This window comes from Belonocnema kinseyi, chromosome 10, assembly GCF_010883055.1.
Source record: "Belonocnema kinseyi isolate 2016_QV_RU_SX_M_011 chromosome 10, B_treatae_v1, whole genome shotgun sequence".
NCBI lineage: Eukaryota > Metazoa > Arthropoda > Insecta > Hymenoptera > Cynipidae > Belonocnema > Belonocnema kinseyi.
In genome coordinates, this window is record NC_046666.1 from 2,073,221 (window position 1) to 2,084,256 (window position 11,036).

The window sequence follows — 11,036 nt, forward strand, 5'->3', positions numbered from 1 at the left end:
AAGTTGAATATTCTACTGTTAATTATTCAAGGATCAACTTGAAGTTGAATATTTAATTTTTTATTTTCAATAATGAATTTTTCTTCTATTTAAAATTCAATGCTTAGTTTTTCCCAAATTTTGCCGGAGGAAATCTAATTTTCAACAATTCAATTTCCACTTTTCTTCAATTTTCAACATATTACAATTCAATTTTCAATTTTTTTAAATTTTCAACACTTGATAATTAAATTATTAATTTTCTTTATTTTCCAACAGTTAAAAATTAAATTGTATCATATAATATTCAATTTCCAACAATTGAATATTCAACTTTCAACAACTAATTTTCGTTTAGTATAAATTGAATTTTTCATTTTCTTCAATTTCCAACAATTCCATTTACACTTTTCTTCAATTTTCAACAGATAAAAATTCAATATTCAATTTCTTGAAATTTTTAAAAGTTGAATTTTCTACTGTTAATTACTCAAGGATCAACTTTCTTCAATTTTCAATAATTTTAAATTAAATTTTCTCATATTTTCAAAAATTAAATTATCCCATATTTTCAAAAATTGAATATTCAATTTTTTATTTTCAAAAATTGATTTTTCTTCTATTTAAAATTCAATTATTAAATTTCCTCAACTTTCTATAGGTGGAAAATTAAATTTTCTACACTTGAAAATTTAATTTTCAGAAATTAAATTTTCATTTTTCTAACATTTTCAATATTTGATGATTTAATTATTAATTTTTTTCAGATTTCAACAGTCAAAAATTAAATTTTCTCCGCTTTCCAACAGTTGAATATTCAATTTTCTTCAATTTTTAACAATTGAGTTTTCTTCTGTTTAAAATTCAATAATTAAGTTTTCTTTCATTTTTTGACAGTTAAAAATTCATTATTCCTTAAACATCAAAAATAGAATTTTGAAATGTCGAAATTTCATTTAACAATTTTCTTCGATTTACAAAAAAAAAAAAAGAATTTTCAACCGTCAAAAATTGAACTATCAATTGTTTTTCGTTTTTAACATTTAATAATTCAATTTTTAATTATCTTTAATTTTCAACAAATAAATTTCCACTTTTCTTTATTTTTCAACAGTTAGAAATTAAATTTTTTCATATATTTACCAATCGAATATTCAATTTCTAACAACTGAATATTCAACTTTCAACAACGGATTTTTTTCTGTATAAATTGAATTTTTTATTTCTTCAATTTCCAACAATTCCATTTCCAATTTTCTTCAATTTTCAACAGATAAAAATTCAATATTCAATTTCTTTAAATTTTAAAAAATTGAATTTTCTACTGTTAATTATTCGAGGATCAACTTTCTTCAATTTTCAACAGCTGAATTTTCTTCTATAAACATTCAATTTTCAATATTCTCAGTTTTAAGTTGAATATTGATTTTTTTATTTTCAATTATTTATTTTTCTTCTATTTAAAATTCAATGATTAATTTTCCCCAAATTTTTCCAGAGGAAAATCCAATTTTCAACAATTCAATTTCCACTTTTCTTCAATTTTCAACAGTTGGAAATTAAATTTTATCATATATTTACCAATCGAATATTCAATTTCTAACAATTGAATATTCAACTTTCAACAACGGATTTTTTTCTGTATAAATTGAATTTTTTATTTCTTCAATTTCCAACAATTCCATTTCCAATTTTCTTCAATTTTCAACAGATAAAAATTCAATATTCAATTTCTTTAAATTGTTAAAAATTGAATTTTCTACTGTTAATTATTCAAGAATCAACTTTCTTCAATTTTTAATAATTGTAAATTAAATTTTCTCATATTTTCAAAAATTGAATATGAAATTTTCAACAGCTGCATTTTCTTCTTTATACATTCAATTCTCAATTTTCCCAGTTTTAAGTTGAATATTTAATTTTTTATTTTTAATAATTAATTTTTCTTCTATTTAAAATTCAATGATTAGTTTTCCAGAAATCTCAACAGACGAAAATTCAATTTTTAACACGTAAAAGTTCAATTTCCAACAGTTTAATTTCCACATTTCTTCAATTTTCAACAGATAACAATTCAATTTTCAATTTCCTTAAATTTTCAACAATTGAAAATTAAATTTTTTATATATTTAACAATCAAATATTCAATCTTCAACAACGGATTTTTTTCTGTATAAATTGAATTTTTAATTTTCTTCAATTTTCAAGAATTCCATTTTCACTTTTCTTCAATCTTCAACTGATAAAAATTGAATTTTCAATTTCCTTTAATTTTCAAGAGTTGAATTTTCTACTCTTGATAATTTAATGATTAATTTTCTTCAATTTTTAATAGTTGGAAATTAAATTTTCTCTTATTTTCAACAATTGAATATTCAATTTTCAACAACTGAATTTTCATTTCTATTAATTCAATTCTCAATTTTTTCAGTTTTTAACAGTCGAAGATTAGATTTTCTCCAATTTCAAAAAGTTGGATATTCAATTTTTTATTTTCAATAATTGATTTTTCTCTTATTTAAAATTAAATCATTAATTTTCCTCAACTTTCGACAGTGGAAAATTCAATTTTCTACACTTGAAAATTCAATTTTCACCAATTATATTTCCATTTTTCCTTAATTTTCAACATTTGATGATTTAATTATTACTTTTTTTCAGTTTTCAATAGATGAAAATTAGATTTTTTCCAATTTCGAAAAGTTGGATATTCAATTTTTTATTTTCAGTAATTGATTTTTCTTCTATTTAAAATTCAATTATTAAATTTCCTCAACTTTCGATAGGTGGAAAATTAAATTTTCTACACTTGAAAATTCAATTTTCAACAATTAAATTTCCATTTTTCTTACATTTTCAACATTCGATGATTTAATTATTAATTTTTTTTCAGATTTCAACAGTCAAAAATTAAATTTTCTCCGATTTCCAACAATTTTCTTCAATTTTTAACAATTGAGTTTTCTTCTGTTTAAAATTCAATGATTAAGTTTTCTTTTATTTTTTGATTCAATAATTCGATTTTTAATTATCTTCAATTTTCAGCAGTTAATTAAATTATCAAAAGTTGTAAATTATAGTTTCTCTAAATTCCAATAGTTAAATATTCCACTTTATTTTTTTTTTTCATTTCAACAATTGAGTTTTCTTCTTTTTAAAAATCAATTATCAGTTTCCTTCAATTTATAAATTTTTTTTTCAACTGTTGAAAATTCAACGATCAATTTTCTTCAATTTTCATCAGTTGGAAATTTAATTCTCTCCAATTTCCAACTTTTGAATATTCAATTTTTACTTTTTTTTTAAATTTTCAACAATTCAATTTTCTTTTGTTTGAAATTCAATTATTAATTTTTTTCAATTTAAAATGAAAAAGAAACTTCGACTGTTGAAAATTCAGTATAAACTTTTCAACAATAAAATTTTTACCCGTAGAAAATTCAATTACAAATATTTTTCAATATTCACGAAAAGAATTATCAACTATTCAAAAATTGAATTATCAATTGTCTTCTGTTTTCAATATTTAATAATTCATTTTTTATTCTCTTCAATTTTTAACAATTGTTAATTTATTTATCTATTATCTTCAATTTTCAACAATTGAATGTTCTGTTTAAAATTCCATAATAAATTTACGTTAATTTTCGACAAATGAAAATTAAATCTTCTCCAATGTTCAGTAATAGAAAATTCAATTTTCAACAAAAGAATTTTCAACTGTTGAAAATTCAGAAAGAATTTCTGGCAGTTAAAAATTCAGTTTTCAGCTGATGAAAATTCAGTTATCAATTTTCTTCAATTTTCAAGGAAAGAATTTTCGACTGCTAAAAGTTTAATTATCAATTTTCTTCAATTTTGAAAATTTAATAATTGGTTTTCTTCAATTCTGAACAGTTCAAAATTAAATCATCCCTCATTTTTACCCGTTTAATATTCAATTTTCAACAATTGCAGTTTTAAATGGTGATAATTTAGTTATCATTTTACTTTAATTTTCATAATTAGAATTTTCAACTGTTGAAAATTTAATTTTCTTCTTTGTTTAAAATTCAATAATCAATTTTCTTCAATTTTCGATAGTTGAAAATTCCATTTTCAACAGTTAAATTTTCAGTTTCCTTTAATTCAAAATTCAATTATTGGAAATAAAAAGAAAATTGGAAATGGAATCTAATAATAAACATTTCAATCCTTCCAAAAATATCAATAAGTGTTGATTTAAAAAAAAAAAAACGAAATTCCCAAACGGTCACCATTGGCAAATAATATCTGAAAAATTATTATTCATCTAATGGATTTTCATTATTTATTTATTATTTCATTTTTATAATTTCTTTAAAAAAGTACCATCGTTAATAATTAATTTGAGATATTTTTTCATAAAAAAAAATTTCTCAAAAATGTCATCACCCTAATGTAGAATTATAAAAAATTATTATTTAAAAAAACGTACCGAATGATGTTGTTATTTGAACTGCAAATGAAGGCGAAAAGATTCTCAACAATGTCTTGATTCAAAATTCTCACTCCTCCAACACTTTCAAGAGCTTTTTGAACATTTTTATCCACAACGGACCATTTTTCAAGATTCTCCTTCAACGAAATATCAAAACGGAAATAATTCGATACAATTTTTTCATAGTTTGTGTCTTGTAATTTTTCATGTACTGTGTAAATAATATTGTTATCGTCCTGATTTAAAGTCCACACTCGTCCTGCAAAAACTCCTCTGTAGCTTTTTCCATCCTCCAAAGCCACCCAGCTAAAAATTTGGAAAGTGTTTTTTTTTTTCTCTCAAACATTCTACACTTCATTTCTTGTATGAAAATACATTGTTTTTCAATTTTATTGATCTTAATAAACAATCCTGTCTATCATATTATTTGTTGAAGATTTTTTGTTTTTAAAATTAGCGCCAAAAGAATCGCGCAAGCGCACAGGTATGTCACGTTAAGAGGGGAAAATTCAAAATGTCTGCACGCTGAGGGTCATAACTTCATTTTTTTAATTAAAAGAAAATTTTCAACCAACAATGCAAAAGTTTTATTTTCAGATAAAAAATTTAGTTTTTTTCAAAAGACATTGTTCTATTTTCAGCGCAAGAATTTAATTTTTAACTAGAAATATAAATTTTTAAACATGAATAGAACGGTTCTAATTTTCAGTTAAAAAAAATTAATTTTCAACCCACCAAAATCGAATTTTCATTAAGATAGTTAAATTTTCAACCAAATAAATAGATTTATAAACAAAGGGATTAATATTCTTTTAAAAAAGACGAATTCTATACAAAATATATAAATATTCAACCACATGATTGAACTTTCAGTAAAAAAAAGAAGTTTCAACCAATATTTAAATATTCAACCAAACCACTAGATTTTTAATCAAAAAGGGAATATTCCAATCAAATAATTTTCTACCAAAAAGACGAATTTTTAACCACAATAATTAATTTGAAAAAAAAAAAATGTTTAACAAAATAGTTAAATTTTCAACCCAAAATTGTATAGTTGCAAAAATTTAATTTAAAAAATTCTTTTTTTTTTCAATCGGTAATTTTTCAGGAATTTTGAAACATAAAGAGTAATAGAAAAGACAAATTTTTAACAAAGTACATGGATTTTCAATCATATAGTTGAATTTTAAAATAAAAAAGATACATTTTTAGCTAAAAATGTAATAGTTTAATATTCGGTAAAAAACAAAATAAATAAATTTGAGCTGAAATAGGAGTTTCAATAAAATAGTTAAATTTTAACGGAATAGATAAATTTTTAACTAACAAATATCAATTTTTCAAAAAAAAAATGAAAGTTAAATATTCAGTTAAAAAAATTAAATAAAAATAAAATACATGAATTTTCAAATAAGCGGTTTGTTTTTTCAACTAAAAAAGATAATTTTTCAATCAAATATTAGAATTTGTAATAAATTTTAGAAAATAATAATTTTTATCAACATTATTTAATTATAAGCAAAAAGAAAATTCATTTTGAACCAAAAATATGAATTTTCAAACAAGCAGAATAATTTTTTTCTAAAAAGATGAGTTTTCAACTAAAAAAAAAAATATTTGGAACTGAAAATTTCCCTATGTTATAATTCAGTTTCCAGTTAAAAAAAATTTTACCAAAAAAACAAACAAAATTTAAAAAAATATTTTATTTTTCCACGATAGAAATGAATTTTTAACTAAAGTAGACCAATGTTTAAACAAGAAGAATTTTCTACTAAAAAAAATCAATTTTTTACCAAAAATTAAATATTAAAATTTGTAATTAACTAAGAAAAAAAGAATAATAATTTTAACCAAAATAATTTAATTATCTACAAAAAAAAAATTATTTTCAACCAAAAACATGAATTTCTAAACCAGGAGAATAATTTTTTTCAAAAAATATGAGATTTCAAGTAAAAAAAAAACATTTTTCACTAAAAATTTCACTATATTATACTTAAGGTTCCAGTTAAAAAAAAAAACACAAATTTAAAAAAAAAACTTCATTTTTCAACGATAGAAATGAATTTTTAACTAAAATAGATCAATTTTTAAACAAGAAGAGTTTTTTATGAAAAAAGATGAGTTTTCTATTGAAAACGATAAATTTTCAAGAAAAAGAAATTTTTCAAAACAATAGTTGAATTTTCAATTAAAAAAATTATTTCTTAAACAAAAAGATAATTTTCAACTCCAAGGGACGATATTTTTAGTTAAATACATGAATTTTCAACCAAAAATCAAATATTAGAATTTTTAATAAATTAAAAAAAAGAATAATAATTTTCACCGAAATAATTTAATTATAAACAAAAACAAATGTAATTTTTAACCAAAAATATGAATTTTCAAAGAAGCAGAATAATTTTTTTCTAAAAAGATAAGTTTTCAAATACAAAAAAAAAAAAAACACATTTTTCACTGAAAATTTCACTATATTATACTTAAGTTTCTAGTTTAAAAAAAGTATTTTTTATAAAAAAGAACAGAAAAATTAAAAAAAAATGTCAAAGATAAAAACGAATTTTTAACTTAAATAGATCAATTTTTAAACAAGAAGAATTTTCTATGAAAAAAGATAAATTTTTTACTGAAAAAGATAAATTTCCAAGAAAAGGGAGTTAAAAAAATAGTTAAATTTTCAATTTAAAAAATTATTTCGTAACCAAAAAGATCAATTTTCAACTGCAAAAGACGATTTATCAATAAAATACATGAATTTTCAAATAAACGGTTTGTTTTTTCAACTAAAAAAGATAATTTTTCAATCAAATATTAGAATTTGTAATAAATTTTTTTAAAATAATAATTTTTACCAAAATAATTTAATTATAAACAAAAAAAATGTAATTTTTAACCAAAAATATGAATTTTCAAAGAAGCAGAATAATTTTTTACTAAAAAGATAAATTTTCAAATACAAAAAAAAACACATTTTTCACTGAAAATTTCACTATATTATACTTAAGTTTCCAGTTTAAAAAAAAGGATTTTTTAGCAAAAAGAACAGACAAATTTTCTACAAAAAAAATGTCAAAGGTAGAAATGAATTTTTAACTAAAATAGATCAATTTTTAAACAAGAAGAATTTTCTATGAAAAAAGATAAATTTTTTACTGAAAAAGATAAATTTCCAAGAAAAGGGAGTTAAAAAAATAATTAAATTTTCAATTTAAAAAATTATTTTTTAACCAAGAAGATCAAATTTAAACTGCAAAAGACGATTTTTCAATAAAATAGATGAATTTTCAAATAAGCGGTTTTTTTTCAACTAAAAAAGATAAATTTTCAATCAAATATTAGAATTTGTAATAAATTTTTAAAAAATAATAATTTTTACCAAAATAGTTTAATTATAAACAAAAACAAATGTAATTTTTAACCAAAAATATGAATTTTCAAAGAAGCAGAATAATTTTTTTCTAAAAAGATAAGTTTTCAAATACAAAAAAAAACACATTTTTCACTGAAAATTTCACTATATTATACTTAAGTTTCCAGTTTAAAAAAAAGTATTTTTTAGCCAAAAAAACAGACAAATTTTCTACAAAAAAAATGTCAAAGATAGAAATGAATTTTTAACTAAAATAGATCAATTTTTAAACAAGAAGAATTTTCTATGAAAAAAGATAAATTTTTTACTGAAAAAGATAAATTTCCAAGAAAAGGGAGTTAAAAAAATAGTTAAATTTTCAATTTAAAAAATTATTTCTTAACCAAAAAGATCAATTTTCAACTGCAAAAGACGATTTTTCAATGAAATACATGAATTTTCAAATAAACGGTTTGTTTTTTCAACTAAAAAAGATAATTTTTCAATCAAATATTAGAATTTGTAATAAATTTTTAAAAAATAATAATTTTTACCAAAATAGTTTAATTATAAACAAAAACAAAATTAATTTTTAACCAAAAATATGAATTTTAAAACAAGCAGAATAATTTTTTCTAAAAAGATAAGTTTTCAACTTTCAACTTAAAAAAAAAAAACATTTTCACTGAAAATTTCACTACATTATACTTAAATTTCCAGTTTTAAAAAAAGTATTTTTTAGCAAAAAAAACAGACAAATTAAAAAAAAATGTCAAAGATAGAAATGAATTTTTAACTAAAATAGATCAATTTTTAAATAAGAAGAATTGTCTATTAAAAAAGATAAATTTACAAAAAAAGGGAGTTTAAAAAAGAAATAGTTAAATTTTCAATTAAAAAAATTATTTCTTAACCAAAAAAATAAATTTTCAACTGCAAGAAACGATTTTTCAATAAAATACATGAATTTTCAAATAAGCGGTTTGTTTTTTCAACTAAAAAAGATAAATTTTTAATCAAAAATCAAATATTAGAATTTGTAATGATTTTTTTTTAAATAATAATTTTTACCAAAGTAATTTAATTATAAACAAAAACAAAATTAATTTTTAACCAAAAATATGAATTTTTAAACAAGCAGAATAATTTTTTTCTCAAAAGATAACTAAAAGAAAAACATTTTTTACTAAAAATTTCACTATATTATACTTAATTTTCCAGTTTAAAAAAAAAAGTATTTTTTAGCAAAAAAAGAGACAAATTAAAAAAAATATCAAAGATAAAAATGAATTTTTAATTAAAATAGATCAATTTTTATACCAATTTTTATAACTGAAAATTGCAGCTTATTATAACTAAGCTATAAGTTAAAAGAATAATCCTTAATGAAAAAATTCAAAAATTAGTTCATTTTTCAAAGATAGAAATGAATTTGTAAACAAAATAGATCAATTTTTAAACAAGGAGAATTTTCTATGAAAAAAGATGAATTTTCTACTGAAAAAGATAAATTTTCAAGAAAAAGGAATTTTCAAAACAATAGTTACATTTTCAATTAAAAAAATTATTTCTTAACCAAAAAGATAAATTTGCAACTGCAAGAGACGATTTTTTTTAGTAAAAATCATGAATTGTCAACCAAAAATCAAATATTAAAATTTTTTATTAATTAAAAAGAAAGAATAATAATTTTCACAAAAATAATTTGATTATCTACAAAAACAAAATTTATTTTTAACAAAAAATATGTATTTTTAAACAAGCAGAATAATTTTTTTCTAAAAAGATAAGTTTTCAACTAAAAAAAAAACATTTTTCACTGAAAATTTCACTTTATTATACTTAAGTTTCCAGTTTAAAAAAGATATTTTTTGGCAAAAAAAAACAGACAAATTTTCAACAAAAATGTCAAAGATAGAAATAAAATTTTAACTAAAATAGATCAATTTTTAAACAAGCACAATTTTCTATGAAAAAAGATAAATTTTTTACTGAAAAAGATAAATTTCCAAGAAAATTTTTCAATTTTCAATTTAAAAAATTATTTCTTAACCAAAAAGATCAATCTTCAACTGCAAAAGACGATTTTTCAATAAAATACATGAATTTTCAAATAAGCGGTTTGTTTTTTCAACTGAAAAAGATAAATTTTCAATCAAAAATCAAATATAATTTAATTATCTACAAAAATAATTTTAATTTTTAACCAAAAATATAAATTTTTAAACAAGCAGAATAATTTTTTTCTAAAAAGATGAGTTTTCAACAAAAGAAAAAAATAAGATTTTTAACTGAAAATTTCACTATATTACACAATTATACCATAAAATACATAAATTGCTAACAAAACGGTTTATTCGTGAATTAAAAAAAAATAAATTCTCAACTAAAAATCGAAAATTTTTATTTAATTTACTTCAAAACAAAAAATAATAATTTTTAATAAAAATAGTTGAACTTTCAAACAAGATGAATGATTTTCTGCGAAAAAGATGAATTTTCAACTAAAAAAATTAATGTTTTAACTGAAAATTGCAGCATATTATAATTAAGCTGTAAGTTAAAAGAATAATCCCTAATAAAAAATTGCAAAAATTAGTTCATTTTCAAACGATAGAAATGAATTTATAAACAAAATAGATCAATTTTTAAACAAGAAGAATTTTCTATGAAAAAAGATAAATTTTCAATCAAATATTAGAATTTGTAATAAATTTTTAAAAAATCATAATTTTTACCAAAATAATTTAATTATAAACAAAAACAAAATTTTTAACCAAAAATATGAATTTTCAAACAAGTAGAATAATTTTTTTCTAAAAAGATGAATTTTCAACTAAAAAAAAAAAACATTTTTCACTGAAAATTTCACTATATTATACTTCAGTTTCCAGTTAAAAAAAATAATATTGAATAAAAAGAAACAAAATTTCATAAAATGGTTCATTTTTCAAAAAAAAAAAGAATTTCTGATGAAAAATCGATGAATTTTCGACTGAAAAAGATACATTTTCAAGAAAAAGGAATTTTCAAAAAATAGTTAAATTGTTTTATTTGTCAATTAAAAATGACAAATTTTTAACCAAAAATCAAATATTAAAATTTGTAATAAATTTTTAAAAAATCATAATTTTTACAAAAATAATTTAATTATAAATAAAAACAAAATTTTTAACCAAAAATATGAATTTTCAAACAAGCAGAATAATTTTTTTCTAAAAAGATGAGTTTTCAACTAAA

The 11,036-nt window shown here is 19.3% G+C and overlaps 1 protein-coding gene across 1 annotated transcript in view; it reads right to left on the reverse strand.

Annotated features, from left to right (window-relative positions):
- LOC117182171 (N-glycosylase/DNA lyase) overlaps positions 1 to 11,036 on the reverse strand; it is a 13,683-nt gene that overhangs the window by 1,579 nt on the left and 1,068 nt on the right. The window contains exon 2 of the mRNA XM_033375221.1: positions 4,436 to 4,744. Within this exon, the coding sequence (XP_033231112.1) occupies positions 4,436 to 4,744 (309 nt within the window). The remainder of the gene's footprint in view (positions 1 to 4,435; positions 4,745 to 11,036) is intronic.